General features: G+C 35.0%; 1 protein-coding gene across 1 annotated transcript; it reads right to left on the reverse strand.

The window, feature by feature from the left end:
• Positions 1–2347: 2347 nt before the first annotated feature.
• Positions 2348–20516, reverse strand: LOC100176615 (regulator of G-protein signaling 22-like). The gene is given in 35 exon segments (XM_018815685.2): positions 2348–3288; positions 3731–3834; positions 4129–4357; positions 4791–4955; positions 5250–5429; positions 5678–5839; positions 6194–6421; positions 6983–7145; positions 7508–7671; positions 8056–8136; positions 8506–8700; positions 9031–9132; positions 9344–9409; positions 9942–10050; positions 10192–10258; positions 10590–10797; positions 10990–11173; positions 11619–11780; positions 12044–12164; positions 12522–12624; positions 12939–13011; positions 13366–13433; positions 13728–13921; positions 14462–14587; positions 14961–14985; positions 14988–15125; positions 15653–15811; positions 16183–16299; positions 16639–16732; positions 17199–17284; positions 17834–17938; positions 18425–18556; positions 19027–19089; positions 19845–19873; positions 20282–20516. Coding segments are annotated over 35 exon segments (4383 nt in total). The 5' UTR covers positions 20307–20516; the 3' UTR covers positions 2348–3132.

Below are 20516 nucleotides of genomic sequence, written 5' to 3' on the forward strand. Positions count from 1 at the left end.
AACCCCTAACTGCTAGCCCCTGCCCCCGTAACCACCAACCTCTAACACTTTCCACCAGCCCAATCTGTAACGTACCAAGGGATTCTTCACTAGTGCCACAGTTTCTAATACAGAATAAACAAAATTCACTTAACTTGACCAAACAATATTCTGCTTTCAACATTATAGAACAACCTACTCACTATAAAAAAACACATGGCGCCTGAAAAATATGTTTATAAAAACAATATACTTATTTCGTATCAAAAACATTCAAAACATATCAATTCAAAACGCAGGCTTTACTAAACTCATTACAAAATGCGGCAAATTCAAAGTGAAGAGGTATAGTACCTCGTCTAATCGTTTTAATACCTAAAACTTACATACGAAATGAGTATTACCACTTAGCCACTCAAAGCAAATTGAAATGCGCGCGGCTCGAACCTCAATGGGGTCACGTGACAGGTCGCGGTCGGCCGATCACGAACAACAGCTGTCGAGAATCGTTTACTACGAAGCTAAGGGACGTGTCTACTCTGTAGCATTGGGCAGATGCCGTTAGGAAAGTAACCCTTTCGCAGCAGTGTGTTTGCTGCCAAGAATAATTTCCTCTGGCTAACAGGTGCTTTTACAGGAAGCCTGATAGGATAATTGGACACTATTTCTACATTTTATTGTTACATTGTCCAGCTTCGCTTTTTGGCACATTGGTTACAATTAAATAAAGTGTTAAATATTTGAGACCGTAGTTTATACACAATTCACGGCCAGAGTTCATGCCAATTTTGTATATTTAATGTTCAAAACAAAACTAAAGTATATTTCTCTCTTGCATTTATCACCGTCGAACTCAATATATAGTAGGGTGGGGGAAGATGGTACACCTTAAGCACATAATAACCAAATATTCTGATCGTGTTTTAAACAATTAACAACGGTCTATGGGAGCCGTGAGGATAAAGTTTTATAAAAAATCGTTAAATGTTTGTTTACTATCAAATTGGAAGAGAAAATACATTGAAAAGGTGTCCCATTTTCCCTATATAGTGGGGTGGAGGAAGATGGGACACTTTTCATTCTATTTTCTCGTCCCATTTAGTTGTAAACAAAGATATTCACAGAATTATAAAACCGTATCCTCACGACTTCCGTAGACTGTTGTTAATTGTTTAAAATACGATCAGGATATTTGGATATTATGTGCTTAAGGTGTCCCATCTTTCCCCGCCCTACTATAACTTTACTAAAAATAAAACCGCATTAAAAAAACTTTATTCAAATTTACGATCCAGAAATTTCCATAACGAATAACCTACTCATATAACGCCTCTTATATTACATATTATTTTAGGCTTATGCCGCCTGGAAAGATTGTTTAAGGCGCATTATATCGTGTCCGCTTTAACTATGGTACTTAAACTATTTAAAATGTGGATTAATTTTACTGCACTATAAATATAGCACCCAAGACTACGAGATCTTAAAAATGTACGAGGACAAAATGAAACCTACAGGCCTAGATAACTAATGGCAAAAACCCCACAAACAAAAGATCTATTTAAACACCCCTTACATATTTGGAACTTCCGTCATACATTGACTCGTGGTGGCAAGCTTGCTTATGGGCTAAGCGGCAATTGGGACCGCTTGACCCTGGGAAGGTCTGAGACAATGACGTTAAATCTTCCGTGATGGGAGACGTAATAAATACGTTGGAAGGTACCAGAAAACAACGGGATAATCGCTTGCGTAAGACCGAAAGCGACGCTATGCGGTTGTCCCCGGTTGAAAATCTTCCAGTCAGCGATTACAGTTCAATTAGCAAGGCGGCCCTTCGGTCGTAACTCAATTCAGACTACTCTGCAACCACAATTTTATTAATGCTTTGTTTTTTTGACCACTAATTTAAGACCAGTCTAATTTTTCAATCATTTTTAGATCAATCTAAAAACTCTTTTTTAGACCACTCTGTGAAATTTTTCAGACACAGTTTAAAAAAAAAACTTTTTTGTTAAACATGTGTAAAATGACATTCAAATTTTCGGGCCAGTGAAGAATCGTCCCTCTATGTTATCTGCTACCTACTAAAAGTAACCACCAACCACTGACCCCTAACTACCAGCAACTTCTAACACTTTCCACCAGCCTAATCTGTAACGTACCGGAGGATTCTTCACTGGTGCCCTTGAATGAATGAATGAATGAATGAATGAATGAATGAATGAATGAATGAATGAATGAATGAATGAATGTAACGAATGTGCCCTTGTAAGGTAATAAACTAACTGTGGGCGAAATCGGAGTATTTTCTAGTCTGATCTTCTTATTATGACTCTAAAAGATCAAATATTTCTGAACCAACAAATAAAAATCAATAAATAATATATATTTCTACAATACAGCATCAATTAAAACTTGGCAGATTGCCTTGGCACTTTATGGTCACAGTGAACTACATGTGCAAGTACTAAACATAATAGTGGTAAGGGGTGGTAGCATTTCTATTACTTAAGTTTTCTGTAAAGTAATGCTTACACAAGTAATGAATAAATGAATGTAGTTTGCTTTATGTTCACGTAGCCAGAAAAAAGACAGTCATTATAACACGGGTGTTCTGTTTCATACACTTCGTGCCCGCTTACAAGTTGCTACATATATAACTTATTTATCCTCGCATGGCGGGGGAACGAAAGTCTTTATAGAAAAGGTTCTGTTTCATACACCTTGTGCCCGCTTATAGGTTACCATGTATGTTACTCTCTGAGTGATTTTTGGGGGAGTTTTTATGTAATACTTACATTACTTAACAGAAACACTTAGGTAGGTTGTAGATCTGTAACTTAACATTAAGTAGAAAACATGCCGATCTTTAATTATTGTTGCCTTTCCTTAAATATATTCAAGTGGGCGCCTATAATTATAAGCGACGTACTTTAATCTCCCCCTTTTAAACAAAAAAATAAGCATTACTTAGCCTTAAGTAACAGAATCGAACTAACCAATGTGTTAAGTATTACTAATGTAAGCAATACATAACGAAAAACTTAAGCAACAGAATTACATTCCATTCTGAGTGTCAATACAGTGAATCTAAACATAATTTCAAAGTCAGCACTAGCTGTAAAAATCTAAAGAACTATAGAATAATACTTAATCGATCAAAACTAGAGGTTTAACAGTCTCTTCCGTGCCCCTTTTTTTTGTTATTTTTTGCTTTTTTGAAACATTTTCTTGTTCCTTGCCTTGGGAAATTTCCTGTGATTTATCCCCAGCTGCATTTGGCTCTTTAATTGTACTAATCAAAACCTGGGAGAAATTTAAAATATAGTTTGATATCAGCAATGGAATATTAAACTTTTGCTTTTTAAGTAGCAAAAAAAAAATTTACAATTTTTTTCGAAGTGTCAAACGTATAATGCCAGATAAAAAATAAAAAAAATATATTGTGTTTAATGTGGTCATACACCTTGTTTACATATCACTTACTAACTATGTAACTTGCTAACACAAGAATTAAGCTGGCATACCACTTCTTCAAAACACTCAGGAATAAAAGTGAGTGTAACGGTCACACCTTTTACCCGAAACATTATTTCTTTTTCTGTTTTATTAAAAGCATGTTTTTTTACAACTACTGTTCTACCAGTCTTTTTGCTTTTGTAAACATTACCGATCTTCAAAATCATGACCATAAACGAAATAATTTTTATTCATTCATATATATATATATATGAACAATACATTGAACCTTGTCCTTTCTCTTTTTCTTCCCTTTACTTGCAGAAGTGTCGACGCTTCCCTCGTTCCCCTCATCAGACTCCGTATCTAACTCAGTTGGTTCACTTGAAACATCTGCAAAACAAAGTTATGAATGGTGAGTGTAATCTGCTTTATCCTTGCGTGAAAGGGTAACGGGTGTCATGTTTATACACCTCGTGCCCTTTTACAAGTTATCACGTATGTAACTTGTGAGTGTATTTTTATTAGTGACCACTGAGTTGGAGCAATTGTTTTTTATTTGTTCTGCCCAAAAGGCCTATCCATGTATTAACAAATATATATTCAGATAAAGAAAATCCATCCCAGGTTTATAGACATAAGAGCATATTAAGATAGAGAAACATTCCTGTTTAACTCTACACTCACCAATATCCCTTGCTGGCAGAGCTTCTGGTGGTATTTGTCCTTTGACTTCATTCTCCATGATCAAAAGTTGCCGCTGTCTCTCCAAGCCCTCAACATGTTTTCCATAAGACCAAGCAAGGTTGTTATGGCGACTCTCGGACATTACGCTCTCTGCTATCTCGCTCCCTCGTGTGGACAGAATGTCGGGTAAATCGAGTGTGTCGGCTTCCTTCGCAGCTTTTGCCTCTTCCTTGTTTTGTAAATATAATTTTATTAGTAAATATAAAAAAAACATTTTATAAGTATATAAAAAAAGGAAATATAAAAAAAGGAAAGAAAGAAGGAAAGATAAATGAATTTCTAAAGTTACTGTATCGTATCCCGTTTAATATAGTCGGTAAATGGTTAACACACATGTTTCTAGCCCAGGGGTTATGGGTTCAAGGCTTGCCACTTTTACCTTTGTGGGCTTTTTGTTTGGGCAAAAACACAGTGAATACCAAAATACAGTATTTTTCAATAATCCCCTAAAAAAAATAAAAACCATGTCTCTAAATTTTAAACCAGTACAACTTGAATTTATGTGTACATACTAAAACACAAAAATAAAATAAAAAAGCAGAAAATTCTCAAATAAAAAAATATCATAAAAACATGACTCTAAATCAAAAACTTTTTCCCACTCTCAACAAAGCTTCCTCCTCCTGCTCTTTTATTTGTTTCTTTATTCTCTCCATTCTCTTTCTCCTCTGTCTCTCCAGAGTGGAAGTGATCTTCTCATCACTCAGATTCTTTCGGAACTCGCAGAATCCGCTCCAGTGAGTAAAGAGAACACGGAAAACCGTCAACTGAAAAATAAATATTTAAAATGAATCAATTTTTTGTGTGTGTTGTTGAATAAAACTTATTTTATCCTTGTGTAGTGGTGTTTCATACAACTCAAGCCCACTTACACGTTACCATGTATGTAACTTTGTAGCTGATTATTGCATACATGGTAACTGGTAAACGGGCACGAGGTGTGTAAAACAGAACACTCGTGTTATAACGACTGTCATTGTCCTGCCAAGCGTGGATAAAATAAGTTACGTTCAACAATACAGATACAAATTTAAATTAGTTAAATATTCTGTTTTTTTCACCTGAGCTTCCCTAAATACATAGGGCCCCATTTCTTTTCGTTTTTCAATGATTTTTTCCGCCATCTCAGCAGATATGTCAATTTGCAAGCTTGGTGGTATGTGTGAACTGATGAAGCAGTTGATGATAGAAGTCACTTTAATTTCCGTTGAGACAGGATCATTATGAATGTGGCAAAAATCCTGGAAAAACATTTTTTATACAAAAAAAGAACAGAACACCCATGTAAAAAAGAATAATCACCAACAAAGTTACATAACTCGTAAGCAGGCACAAGGTGTATAAAACAGAACACCCATGTTATAGCGACTGTCGTTGCCCCTCTACATGAGGAGAAATAAAAAGTTACATTTATTTACTTTTATCCAATATTTTGGGAAATAGTCATTTATAGCAAACATTTGGGAAAAAAACATTTTTGTTATGTTACCTTGTATTTTTGAACCTCTACCCAGAACAAGACATCGTTTTCGAGAAATTCTCCTTTCAACGAAACATATTTCCTAAACTGGGAGGTTGTAATCCTATTTGTCAATCCACGGCGGAATTCCATTAAATCTCTCGATGATGATTGCCATCTATTGTCAAGTAACTAAAAAATAAGATTTTTATGTAGCAGTGAGGTAACTCTGAGAACTAACCTAAACTTTACTTTTATAAAATACAGTACAATGCTGTACTTCATTAATAAAAAAGGCTACACAAAATAACAAATGTTATCCTATCCTCCTATGTGGTAAGGAGCCTTTAGACCCATTTAGGCCTAGAAATTACCCAATACTTCATGAAAATAACAGATGTAACTTCATGTGAAAATTATGTTGTTTTTATGTTAATAAAAAAAAAACAACCAAAAAGTTAAAAAAAAACTATATTAATATAAACCTATTAAAGTTAAAAAAGGGGTTAAAAAGTCATAATAAAATATTAGATGAATAATCCCTACCCTCCAAGGTTCCCCTCTCTTCTTCTTCTTCTGCAAGATCACGTCATCTGCTACATCCGACATCTGAGATTTCGGTCGCTGGCGATCCTGGAATTCCTCTGTTGCCAGGAACAACGGGAGCCACCTCTTTTCAATCCTCTGCCTCACGTACTTCTGCGCTTCCGTGATCAATTCATTGGGTGGCCGCTCTTTTAGTGTCTTTCCCCAACCTCCTCCAGCTAAGACGGCCTAAATAAAAAAAGATTCCGTATTTTGGTACCCTCACAACTGTAAAATACTGTTAAATGATCCAGCCAGGATGATCTAAGCATAAAATATTTTGTGTTTTGCGTTAAATGAATAACTTAATGTTTAATATAAAGATATGATAAATTGAAAGGTAACACAGCTTTTGTAAACTTTCCCAATTTTTATTTTTGTGACCAAAAAGACAAAATAAATTTCATGCATTCAAAATAACATCATTTTAAAATATTTGTTGTATTGCGTTAAATTGATTATTATAATATAACATAAAGTAGGGTAGGATAAGATATAATGTTTTTATTCTATTTTCCCATACCCTTTAAAAGCAAACAAAACAACATTCACAGAATATATAAACATAACCAGGGATTTTAAGAGAGCATTGAAAATTGTTCCAAACACGACTAGGAAACAATCTATATGGAATTGATGTGCTAACAGTATCTTGTCCTACCCAACAGTTCTGTAATTTTGGAAATGATCATAAAATGTCGAAACAAGCCTTTCTCTAAGTTAAGATTGAATAAAACAACTTTATTTTACCTTATTTTGTTCATCTTTAGTTGCTGGACTGTTTGGACCAAAAAAGTATTTTTTGTGTAAATATTTTGTTCGAATTTCTTTTGCTTTCTCATCTCGCTTCTCATTGGCTGGATGGGGGATTCGCTTGAACGATTCAATGTCCAACCAACAAAGGAGATCAGTCCTTGAGCAAAATATCTTTTGTAATTTTCTAACACTGGTACATAGACAAAGTGGTTAGCATGGCATCCTAACCCAGAGGTAATGGGTTTAACGCTTGTCGCTGCTATCGTTGTGGGTGTATGTGTCATTAACAGTAATTAAAGCATGACTGTTTTGTTTCATACACCTCATGCCAGCTTATGAGTTACCATCTATGTAACTTTGTGTGTGATATTTTTTCTGCATGGCTTACAATTTAGACAACCCATGTGTGACCACTGGGTTGATGCAAAGTGCCTTGGTTGGTTTATCTTACTGGGCAAGTGTGTATGGCTCCTACCACTTATGAGAGTTTAGCACAAAAAATATTGCCTTTAATCTTACTTGGCATAATTTTCTTCTAAAAATTTCCGGAAAAACTCCAGTTCTATGCGGTTCCTGATAAGTTCATCAAACGTGTAATTTTTAACATCTTCCGGAACTTTCATCCATAGATCTTCCTCATATTTTTCCATGGATTCCTGCTCAGTTTTAACTGGTTGCTTTTTCTGCAATAAAAAACTTCTGCTTATCTGTAATATTGTTTAATTACATGTGTTTACTTTTAACAACGTATTGCCTGTAGGGTGAAGCGGAAACGCCTTTAGCAAAAGGGTATTTCCTTTTTTGTTTTATCAATAAGCGTGTTTTAACAACTGCCATTACTATTCGTCTATTCGCTTGTAAACTTTTCTGATCTTCGTTATCGAAGTTAAAAAATAAGTTCCATTAATTCATATCAATAAAGCAAAACAAATTTTAAAAAATGCTGTGTTTTAAGGAATGGAACAATAGAATAGTCCTTTCCCAGTTCTGCTTTAATATATACTGTTCATGCATATTAGTATTGCAATTGCTTTTTGGATGCTGAAAATCGCGTAACCCAAACTGACCTGCTTAATTCCTTTCTTTTGCAGGTAAGTCAAATACCGAGGCGCGACATTTAAATTTCGTTCTTGTTTGATCAGTTCAATCTGTTCAAAAATATTTCAACTTTAATCCCAATATGATAAATTGGTTTAAATGTTAGTATATTAAACTACTACTGTTGCGGGTGTATTGATCAAGACACTTAATGGTAATTTCTTTAACCCAGTGGTCACTAAAGGATTGTCTAAATTGTCAACCATACAAAAAACATCACCCACAAAGTTTCCTTTGGTTAACTCATAAGCAGGCACGAGGTGTATGGAACAGAACACCCGTGTTATAATGACTGTTGTTCTTAGGCTACTCGAAGGTAAAGCAAGTTACATTCATATTAGTTATATTTTGCATTCATTTTGTTAGATAATTTTTAATGATTTTAGGTGATTACAAGCAAAAACTCTCAAACTTCCCACCTTGCTATAACTGGCTTGATCCGTCCCCAACATCTGGTTCCACGGAACAATCAACATCTTGAGGACTTGTTCCTCCGCTGAGTCGAATAATTCATCAAATGCAGGACTCAGTTTTAGTTGGATTTGTCTTCGAGTCGCCACGGAAACGCCGATGTTCTCTCTGGCGCCACTGACGATGTAGGTGGAGAATATTAACTGGGGAGGAAATAATTTCAAAGTTATGAGAATATATGTAACCTATTTATCCTCGGATGGCGGGAAAACAAGAGTTGTTATAACACGAGTGTTCTTTTTAATATTCCTAGTGTACCACTATTGTTACCACGTATGCAACTTTGTGTGTGATTGTTTTTCTGTATGGCTAACAATTTGGACAACCCATTAGTGACCACTGGGTTGAAGCAATTGCCGTTAAATGTCTTGATCAAGAACATACTATATGGCTATATTTTTAAGCACCTTAAAATTTTTAAAAACTTTTTCATTTTAACTTAAAAAAGCAATTATTGGTTAAAACGATCAAACCTGGGCTTTTCTTTCCACAGTAAAATGATCAAATATTTCTCCATAAAATAAATGATGAAAATCTTGAAGGTCGAACCAGAAGTGAACGGCGTTGTTCCACATCTGGGGAAACATATTATTCAGGATTGAATTGGGGTTGTTTATTTGTGTGTCGTAAAAACACGCTATAGATAAAAGGTGTGGGAAAAGGCGTCAGCAAAAAAAACGTAGCTGATGAACCCAAAATATGGTATATATGTAATATATACTGTTGTTTCCTGGCATATTATATTTGCAATTTCTGCAGCAATACTTTGTAAGTTTACAAACGAACCTTATTTCCCGATTGTTCACAGAATTGAGTGAAGAACCAACCAGCTCTTGTGTCATGGTAAAGTGCCTGGAAAGGAGAATCACGTTAGACAGTTGTTACTTCAATGACCAAATAGTGAAGAATATGGTATTAAACAATCAGTCATGCCAAATAGGACAGGAAAGAAAAATTAAACGAAAAGTTGTTGATTGATTGCTGCAACCAAACAGGTGAGGATTTTCAATTGTTCAATTATAAAGAAAAACGTATTTTTTTTAACCTGATTCTTCCATTACAAAGATTTTACCAATAAGGTTGTAACAATTATATATTTTATTACAAAAGTGATAAACATATCTAGTAGCTTGGGGTGGGACACCTTTAGCACATAATACCCAAACATTCTTATCGCGTTAACAATTAAACTGTCTATGGGAGTCGTGAGGATACAGTTTTATGATTCTTTGAATGTTCTTTGTTTACTACCAAATGGGACGAGAAAATAGAATAAAAAGGTGTCCCATCTTCCCCCACCCTACTATATTACAAAATTCTTTCCTTACAAAGGAGGGGTAAAAATATTAACAAAGAAATTATAATATTTAATTAAATTTTTCACCTGTAACATGCTTTCCATTGCCGGACTCCCTTTCACAGTTACTTGTGATGTCACAGAGGAAGGAGGAGACCGGATCATCACGCTTGACTTGACTCGGATTTTCTCAACGCTGTAACAGAAAAAATTGTTAAAAAATATAAAAAAAGTACAGAACTTTATTTTACTTCTACAAATATATCTAAAAAATGCAAAAACATACAATGAAATTCCATAAAAAAAAAACGAAAAAAATATTTTAAAACTAACTGACTTGTTTAATTTGGGGGCCGCAGAATTTTTCTTTTCAAATCTTGCTCTAGTTTGTCGGGTAAGTGGGCCTACAAAGAAAAACACGTTTAATAAAAATTTTGTGTCAAATTGAATGATATAGAATTTAAAAAAATATAAATTATTTTGTTGTATTCAAGATTTGTTTTTATATATTACCAGTAAAATAAGATTTGTTCATGCATATTTAAATCTCTTTTAGAACCTGTAACATGTGGGTTAGAGGCAACGTGCTAAACACTGTGAGCATATGTGTCCTTCGGCAAGACACTTTATAATCCATATAATACAATTTGAAACTAGCTGCTGTAGAAGTATAATAAAAAATTTTCATTTTCAGATTTCTTTAACTTCATTTAGTTTTAATAAAATCTCCTTTACCAGCTGAAGCAGGTCTTCTCACAGGAAGTTGAAATCCTTTCCTCCCCCTTTCCGTCAGAGCTGCCACTTTTGGCGCTAGATAGCTAGGGATGGGGCTCGGCGTTGTGAGGGGGGGTGACGGGTCATGCTGAGTCATGGTGACATCACGGTGGAAGTATTGGTGGTACTCACTGCTGACTCGGCTTTTTTCGTTACCATGGTGACCATTCTAAAATCAATTTAGTTTTTGATTAATACACAGACACATTTTAACAATGGTAGGAAATTTAAACTAATGTTAAACTATATATAATTTTAATTGCTGACTATTTCGTTTATTATAGTGACCATTCTGAAAAGAAATATAGATTTTTAATTGATAATACACATGTCGCTAAAATATGATTTAAGGAATTGATACCTTGAGTCTCGGAAAACATGACTTGGGTCTTAAAGGAGCGATTGTCATGGTCTTCGGAGATGGGTAAGATTGTGATGACAGAGGGCGTGGGTCATGTGACTTCTTCCCCTGCTCTTCAGGGTTGTCAACCCCGAAAATATTCGAAGGTATTTTGGGTGTTTGTCGAACTAAATACCTTGGTGCCCTGTGAAGAAAATGGATGTTAACACATCTCTTGATAAAGCCTTACTGGATGGCAGATAAAACGTCGGATATACACTTCGTTTTATACCAGATGAGCTGCTCAAAGTTCATATACATTATGAACAATTTTTTTTTTAATTCAAAATGGTCTCTATGGTGATAAAGGATCAGCAATTAAACATAATTTAACTTTAGCTTAAAATTTGCTACCATTTTATAAGTTTGTCCTTTACCTTACTAGCCAAAATAAATAATTAAAACTGAATCTTTTTTTTTAAAATGGTCACCATGGTAACGAAAAAAGCCAGTCAGCAGTGAATACCACCAAAATATGATTTGTGTAACAAAACATGGGGTGTTAATGTTAGCATTTTTTTAACTGATAATCTGAATCAGCCACTGTATTCGTACATACATACAAAAGTTATCATTATTATTTCCCTTACCAATACAGCAGAAGTGATTCCGCGATATTCCGTTGCACGTCATGCAAGTGATCTATTCTCCACAAGGTGGCGTGCTCGAGCTTATAACGAGACAAACATTCTTTCGGGAGTCTTTTAGTACTTCCAATTTTTAAATAAGTTTTTCGAAGTTTTTGCAGATACCTGGAAATTCAATATAAGGTATATATATGGGTGTTGTAGTAAATTGGAAAAAAAATCATAAGCGGGCACGAGGTGTATGAAACAGAACACGCATGTTATAACGACTGTTATTGCTTGACATGCGAGGATAAATAAGTTACATTTATTTATTCTTTTATTTATTTAAACAAATATTGTGCTGCTGTTAACTTATTTCCAAATACCCAAAAATAAAACTTAAAAATAAACTATTCTCAATTAACCAAACTATAGATAAAACTTACGTTGTAGTTTTATCTTGGTGAACAGCAAACCGACTTTTATCGATATCCAACCATAATAATAATAATTTCTCTCCAATCGTGTTTTGAAGGAAAGTTTTGAATTTGTTGAAACCTTTGGAGTCTAGTGGAACAAAGAAGCATAAAAAAACAGAGCAGATAAAGGTAAAAACAAGAAAAAGTGAAACAAAACACAACAAAAGTAAAGGAAAAAAACAGAAGTTGTTGAATTTCTTTATACATGAGTAAACTTAAAATACAATAATAAATAACCTTTCTGATAATTTAAATTACACTGGAGCTTTAGCAAAACATAATTTGTTTTAAATGTGTTTTTTTCCTAAATTATTTATCTTTAGACCTAAAATAAAGTTAAAGAAAAAAAAGGAAAAAAGTGAAAATATATTAAAACATTTGCATAAATTAAATAAAAAAGAATAAAAAATGGAAAAAACAGAAAACGGAAAACGGAACCTCCCACCAGTAAAATCAAATCTCCGAGATGAGGTGGTGAATTCTGATTCGTCAGTTTCGTCCGAAAACACAGAGTCTGTTTCTTCGTCAAATGTTGATATCAATTTGTACTGTGGGGGGGAGGGGTTAATTACAATTAAGATTTAACATAATATTTTTTATCTCTTATTATTTAACATAATTTTTTTTATCTTTTTTTATTAAAATAACTTTATTAAAATTTAGGATTCACTAAAAATACTCATTCAGTCTATTTGGGAAAGATATTTTGGCTTAATGAGCCAAATTTAGCCTAAACCCCAAGCAATCGACAAGAGCCTAACCAATGTTTGCTGCTAATTTCCTTCTCTTTGTTGTTTTAATTAATCTGATCTTTGTAACGGCATTCGAAGATTCAATAATAAATAAAGATTTATGTTTTTACCTTTTCCAAAAATGAAATCGATTTCTTGGCTGGATGTTCCAGTAAGCCTGACAAAGACCTGGCACTATGGGATCTGAGAAAACAGAATTTTAAGCTGTTACAAAACAGTTTTCATAGCAAAAAGCATGTTATTTAAAGATCGAAGAGAAGGCATTCAACAGTAAAACTATGTTGTACTTGTCTTTGTAGCACAATAATAGATAATTACTAATGGACAAGCACAGGGCTAGTGGTTAAGGACTTCAGTAGTGATATTCTCATCGGCCGACTATACTAGTTGCCAAATTTAAACGACTGTACATGGGAATACAACTCCTGCGTGTAAACATTCTATTCTAAGTGGGTGAGGTCCTACAGCAAGGCACGTGTCATGGATCCTAGTATCTGGTTCTTAACCCTTATTTAGTCTTATTTATATCATACATACCGGTTAGAAAACTTGTCTTCAGGAAATTCAGCTTTTTCATCAGCTTCCATCACAGCTTCAGCTAACATCTGTTATGCTTATGTTAAGGTTTGAATATTTAATGTTTCTTGTTTATCCTTGTGGTGGGGTAACGCCATTTGATAGTCTATATGACACAGATGTTCTGTTCAATACATCTTGTGTCTGCTTTTGAGTTACCACGTATGGAACTTAATTATCCTCGCATGGCGGGGCAATGCTGGTCGTTATATCACAGATGTTCTATTTCATACATCTAGTGCTCCCTAAGTTACCATGTATGTAACTTCGTAGGTAATTTTTTGAGGTAAAATATAAACTTTTTCCCAAATATATAAACCTACATTGTGGGTCAGCTGACTCAGTGGAATTCCCCCATCTTGTGACGAAGATTTGATTATTGGATCTAGGTTGACAATGTTGTCAAGTTTTGTGGAACTGAGGTTAGGGCTCATTGAAAGAAACGCTTCTTTTATCGCAAGTGAGACAAAAACTGATGAATATGAGGTGACGCCCGTCACATCAAAGTTATAACTCCCTAGAAAGTAATTTGGGTAAAATATTTTTGGTTGTTGGTTGAATAAAGGAATGAAACTCATTTTTCCTTGATAAGAAAAAAATATAAAATGTTGTGCTAGTGAAGAATCCTCCCCCAGCTTATCTGCTAACCACTAATCGTAACAACCAACCATTGGCAAAATTTAAAAATGCATACATAGCTCAAGGCTGTCTGAATATATTCTACCAAGGGAAAAACCCAACAGCTTGGGGATTCCCCTAACTAGACCTCTATTAGTTTTTTTAATATTTCGGAGAAATATAAAAGTGATTTCTCTTTAGTTGTGGGGACAGCATGGGATTTGTAATCAATGCGCGTATTTGCGTTATAAAATGAAATTGTATGTGAAGTGGGTAATATGCAACAGCACAGGTAAAAGGTAAAAAAAAAATCGCCAAAAAAAATATTTTAATCACCAAAAAATTATTTTTAAAACCGCCAAAAAGAATAAAAAAAATAATATTTAATTTAATCCTTAATGCTGCAAAATATAATAAATTAAAAAAAAAAAAAATTTACTTTTCTGCTCTTGCTCCACGGATTTCTCCGAGTTTGTTTCTTCTTTGCTCTCGTCGCTCTCACTCCCAACACCCTGGTCGCTTTCGTCATCGGAAAGTTCGGGTTCAATCTTTACCACGTGACCGACTATTGTAACGGTAAAAATTAAAGATTTTTAAATTATTTTTTCGCATCTTTTTTTATATTATTTTGGCATATTTTTAAAACGGCTGGCATGGGGTGTATGACACAAAACACCCGTGTTATAACAACTTTGGTTTTCCAAGCGAAGATAAAGCAAGCTGGGTTCATTCATTCTTTATGTATGACTGATAATTTAGACAACCCGTTAGCGACCACTAGGTTGAAGAGATTGTTATTAAGTGTTGGCCAAAGCTCACATGGTAGCAGCGACGAGCCTTGAACCCATTACCTTTGGCCTACATGAATGGGCGGTAACCATTTTGCCACAGCGCCGCATCAGAGATTACGCCATGAATAAACCAGTTAGGTTACGAACCTTGCGGCACCCTCTTTAGCGGCAATGGCATCACGCACGCAGCCGCATCGGCATGGATGGGTAATTACTCGGCACACTTGGAGAGAACACGACGGACGATCCAGAAAACGCAGCGTTTGAGGTCAAACGGGAAGAAAACTTGGGTTCTGTGTTTGAGCTTTGTACCTAAGGATAACTTTCATTTAAAATACGAGTATAATATTGTGGGGTAAGATGGGATACCGTTAGCACCTAAATTCTATATTTTCTGATCGTGTTTTAAACAATTAACAACGCTCATTTAGAGTCGTGAGGCTACAGTTATATATAGTAAGATGGGGAAGATGGGACACCTTTTCGTTTTATTTTCTCGTTCTATTTGGTAGTAAATAAAGAAGTTTCAATGAATTATAAAACCGTATCCTCACAATTCCCATAGACCGTTGTTAATTGCTTAAAACGCGATCAGGATATTTGGATATTATATGCTAAAGGTGTCCCATCTTACCCCACCCTACTATATTCATATGTTTTAAAGCAAGCCCACAACTCCAAAAAAATCGTTTAAAGTCGCGAGACTTTATGGTTATATCCTTCTGTGAATGTTTAGTTCGCAACCAAATAGAAAAAGAAAAGATAACGAGAACTTGTCCCATTTACCCCACGAAACTAGACATAAATCTATAAAATGACGTCACTGTGACGTCACAAACCTCATTATTCTCTTTCTTGAAATATTCCTCGGCGTCGTCGGCGATATCGCGACGAGAATCCATGGAGCTGATTGGACGAGACGAACTCTTGCGTCGAGGGGTTGGAACAGGGGCTGACGTCACAGAACGGGGAGTTCCCGAAACAGATACTGTTTCTACCTGTAGAGGTGTAATTATTTATGTTGAAAAATATAGCAAGGTGGGGTAAGATGGAAAATTACTTCGTTATTGACATTTTAGGAAAACCATTATTTGGGTTGGAGCAATGGCCGTTAAGGGTGTTACTCCAGCAGTGGTATTTGAACCTGGTTTTTCTTGATTACGAAACACCTGCTATCAGCACATAATATCCAAATATCCTGATCGTATTTTAAACAATTAACAACGGTCTAAGGAAGTCGTGAGGATTTAGTTTTATAATTCTTTAAATGTTCTTTGTTTACTACCAAATGAGACGAGAAATAAAATGAAAATATTTTCCATCTCCCTAATTCTACTATATAATGCTTTGACAACACCCAACCACATACTTGCTTTGCCATTGTAAACCATTGTTGCGTTTGTGACGGAGTAGAATAGCCCATTGTGACGCTTAATCGTTCCATCATTTGCCCTTTCTCGTCCACAGGGGTGGTGGGAGGGGTCACCTGAAATAAAATGTATAAATATTACTGTGGGGTAAGATGGGAAACTGTTAGCCCCTAAATCCCATTTTTTTATAATCGTTTTCTGGCAATTAACCACCCCTCTTTTAAAGCCGTGAGGATACGGTTATATAACTAAAACAGTAACAATTATGTATCTTGAACAGGGACATATACTACTTTGTAGCAGCATTACGCATCGAACCCGGAACCCTTCAAGGTGTTTTTGCCTAAACGTAAGTCATGCTATGCAATTTTTACTTTTCGGGTTACCATTACCACCAAGCCATTAATAAAAGTAAACAATATCCTTCGTTTGAAACAAACCACAGTTAGTTGTACCTTCTTTTCTTTGTGCCATGGTCTGTAAGTTTGGTCCACAGTCAGTTTAATTCCACATCTGCGTGTCTCGATTTGTGAGAGTAATTTCGCAAGTCTGAATTCAGAATATACATATATATGACTTTAGATCAGGGTTTATTACACTGTATTTAGTTTGCTGTTAATCAGGTTTAAGTGTGCCACAAAGTCTCACTAGTGAAGAATACGTTATTTATTAGTCTGGTGGAATGTTTTAGAGGTTGGTAGTTAGATAGGGGTTAGTGGTTAGGAATTATATGGGTTAGGAGTTACGTTCTGTCCATTACGTTGAATAACAACTCTATTACCCTTTTTGCATGGTCACTTTTATGCGCGTAAGTACTCGCATATTTATTCGCAAAAACAAAGTTAACACGCAACGTCATAAGCGTTTGCGAGTAAATATGCCAGTACTTACGCGCATAAAAGTGACCATGCAAAAAGGGTATATGATTGACATTTTACCCTCATAAGACTCAAAATACAAGTATATAATAAACATACAGCATATATATTATACCTTCATATAACATATATCATACCTATATTCCATGTAGAGATCACTACGTAGAAAAGTTGGAAGTCGGAATCTTTTAATCCATTGCATGCCTTGTTCTTTGTCAAGACACTGGGGAAAAAATATTAAAATTTTGAGTATATTTTGAATGTGAAAGAAAGTAACTTATTTATCCTCGCATGGCGGGGTAACAACACTCGTTATAACACGGGTGTTCCGTTTCATACATCCCGTGCCAGCTTACAAGTTAACACATATGTAACCTGTTTATCTTCAGCCGGGCAACGACAGTTGTGTTCTGTTTCATACACTTCTTGTCCGCTTACAAGTTACGTAAGTAACTTTGTAGTTGATTTGGCTGCCATTTGTGAGAAATTCAGCTATTGCAATATGAGTTTTTCTTCATAACTGCGAGTGTATATAGTAGGGTGGGGTAAGACAGTCTATGTTTTCATTCGCTTTTCTCGTCCCATTTGATAGCAAACAAACAATATTTACAGAAGTATATCCGTATCCTTACGACTTTAAAAAGTTGTTGTTAATTGTTAAAAACAGGATGGGAAAGAATTCGGAATTTGTATACTAACGGCAACCCATTTTACCCCAACTGATAATAACTTTTGTAATAAAAATTTTTAGCGCCAAATAAAAATCACAAACCTTGACACTAAAACTCGTTTTTATCTCCTCTTCCTCCTCATTATTTTCTTCCGCTTTCTCTCTTTCATAATGAGGGAGGCGGATTGGTGGGTGGGGGATCGCATTCTGTTTTATTGGGATTTAAGTTAATAGGAAAATCTTGTACTGGAAAACAAGTATTTAAACGCAAGTAACAATTTTGTCTTTTATATTGACATCAAAAATTAAAAACATTGACACTAAAAAAATAAAAATGAATAATAATAATTTGTAAACAAGACATTTGCAAAAATAGAGTTCTTAGGTATACGTTACATGTACGTTAAAAATTATGGTTAAAATGTATAGTAGGGTGGGGGAAGATGGGACACCTTTAGCACATAATATCAAAATATCCTGATCGTGTTTTAAACAATTAACAACGGTCTGTCGGGGTCGTGAGGATTTAGTTTCATAACTATTTGAATGTTCTTTGTTTACTACTATACATGGGACGAGAAAATCGAGTTAAAAGGTGTCCCATCTTCCCCCACACTACTGTATAAATATTAACACTATAGAAGTGAACATTAACACAATAAAAAAATAGACGGTATAAAAAATAGACTGTACCTTATACACTTGACTGATAGGTGTTTGGGACCTTGCATATGACTTGATTTTGTCAGCGAGTTTAAATTTCTCCGGAGTTAAAACTTCGAATCCTCCAGTGTCAGTATTAAACCTTAATGGCTCCGGGAAACTCTGTGGAATTTAAATGAATGTAACTTGCGTAGTTTTTTGTTTTATACACCTCGTGTCCGCTTACAAATTACCACGTGTGTAACTTATGACACGACAGTCGTTATAATACGGGTGTTCTGTTTCATACACCTTGTGCTCGCTTACAAATTACCACGTATGTGACTTATTTATTCCAGTGGGGCAACGACAGTTGTTATTACACGGTTGTTCTGGTCAGTTTCAATACAAATATAACAGTCTATTTATGATACAATTAATAACTAAAACCATCTTCAGTAATGTAAAAAGTTCAAAAATTTTCATAAATAAAATTGGGGACAAAAACGTGATTTTTCAGCATTAATTCAACGTTATCCAGTGGTAGCTTAATCTATGTTTGTCTGTTTGTCTGTGTTTTACTCGAACCACGAGCACAACAAGCTACTTCATCATCTGATTCATTATCGTTGAATAACTTCACGCTCACTTACCGGTAATTCAAGGAAAGTGTTGAAATAATCAACGAAAAGATCGTCTGTGGCGAGGAACTCGTCCTACCGTGCAATGAACTCAAGTTATTATCAAACACATAAAAAAACATATAGTAGGGTGGGGTATATGGACATTTTCTATGCCCCCTTTTTGAATTAATAGGGGGTGTATATAGTAGGATGGGGCAAGATGGGACACCTTTTCATACTAATTTCTTATTTTCATACTAATTTCTTTCATACTAATTTCATGGTAGTAAACAAAAAACATTCAAAAAATATGAAACCGTATCCTCACGACTCTAATAGACCGTTATTATTTGTTTAAAAAATGGTCAGGATGTTTGGATATTATGTGCTAAATGTGTCCCATCTTCCCCAACACCACTATATATGTATGGTATACCACCGCGATCGACAGTCGTTATCACACGGGTTTAACACTTCATGCCAGCCAGTGACCATGTATGTTACTTTGTGGGTGATTTTTTTTTTTATGTGTTTGGCTGATAATTTGGACAACCCATTAGTGACCACTGGGTTGGAGCAATTGCCGTTAAGTGTCTTGCCCAAGGAACATACGCCCACAGTGGTAGCAGCGTCGAGCCTTGAACCCATTACCTATGGCGCCGGTCAATAAACAAAGAATGTTTACAAAATCATCCAACCGTATTCTCATATGACCCTTGACCAGGAAAACACGATCACAAAATATGCGATTTAAATTCTAACGACGTCCGATTTTTTTATATATATCCCTCAGAAATACAATTACAAAATTACAACAGTCTTCTAATAGGTGTTACTAATGTACTTACAAAATCATTTTCGTCGATTTCCGGCGGATCTGTGAAAATAATAAAGTTAATATTATTTAAACTGTGATATTTATATATTATAGTAGGGTGCTGGGGGAGTATGGGACACCTTTAGCACTTAAATCCAAATATCCTGATCGTGTTTAAACAATAAACAACGGTCTATGGGGGTCGTGGGGATACGGTTTTGTAATTTTTTAAATGTTCTTTGTTTACTTCCAAATGAGATTAAAAAAATGAACGAAAAGGTGTCCCATCCTCCCCCACCGTACTATAATAACTTTATTTGTCTCTTCGATTACGGTAGCAAAGATTCAGAAATATTTAAAACGATAAGACAGGATATAGCGACAAAACAACAGTTGTTAAAACACGCTTACAGTTAAAAAATATATTAACACTTAAAACTAATATATACAATTGGTTTGCATTTTTACCTGTAGTTAGTATTTTCTCTGGCATGTTCAAAGACCGCTAAACCATTTTTAACTTCGCTCTGTTTTGGATCCTATTACCTAGCTACAGTATAACAAAAGAGAGCTCAATTCAGCTGGCGGATAAAACTACTAGCGCCGTTTTGTTCACCGTTTGAGGGGCAACAATACAGCGTACACATAATAAAACCACGAATGGATACGTATCGAACAATACAGTGGAACCGCTGTAATAATT

Source organism: Ciona intestinalis, chromosome 1 (genome assembly GCF_000224145.3).
Source record: "Ciona intestinalis chromosome 1, KH, whole genome shotgun sequence".
Taxonomy (NCBI): domain Eukaryota; kingdom Metazoa; phylum Chordata; class Ascidiacea; order Phlebobranchia; family Cionidae; genus Ciona; species Ciona intestinalis.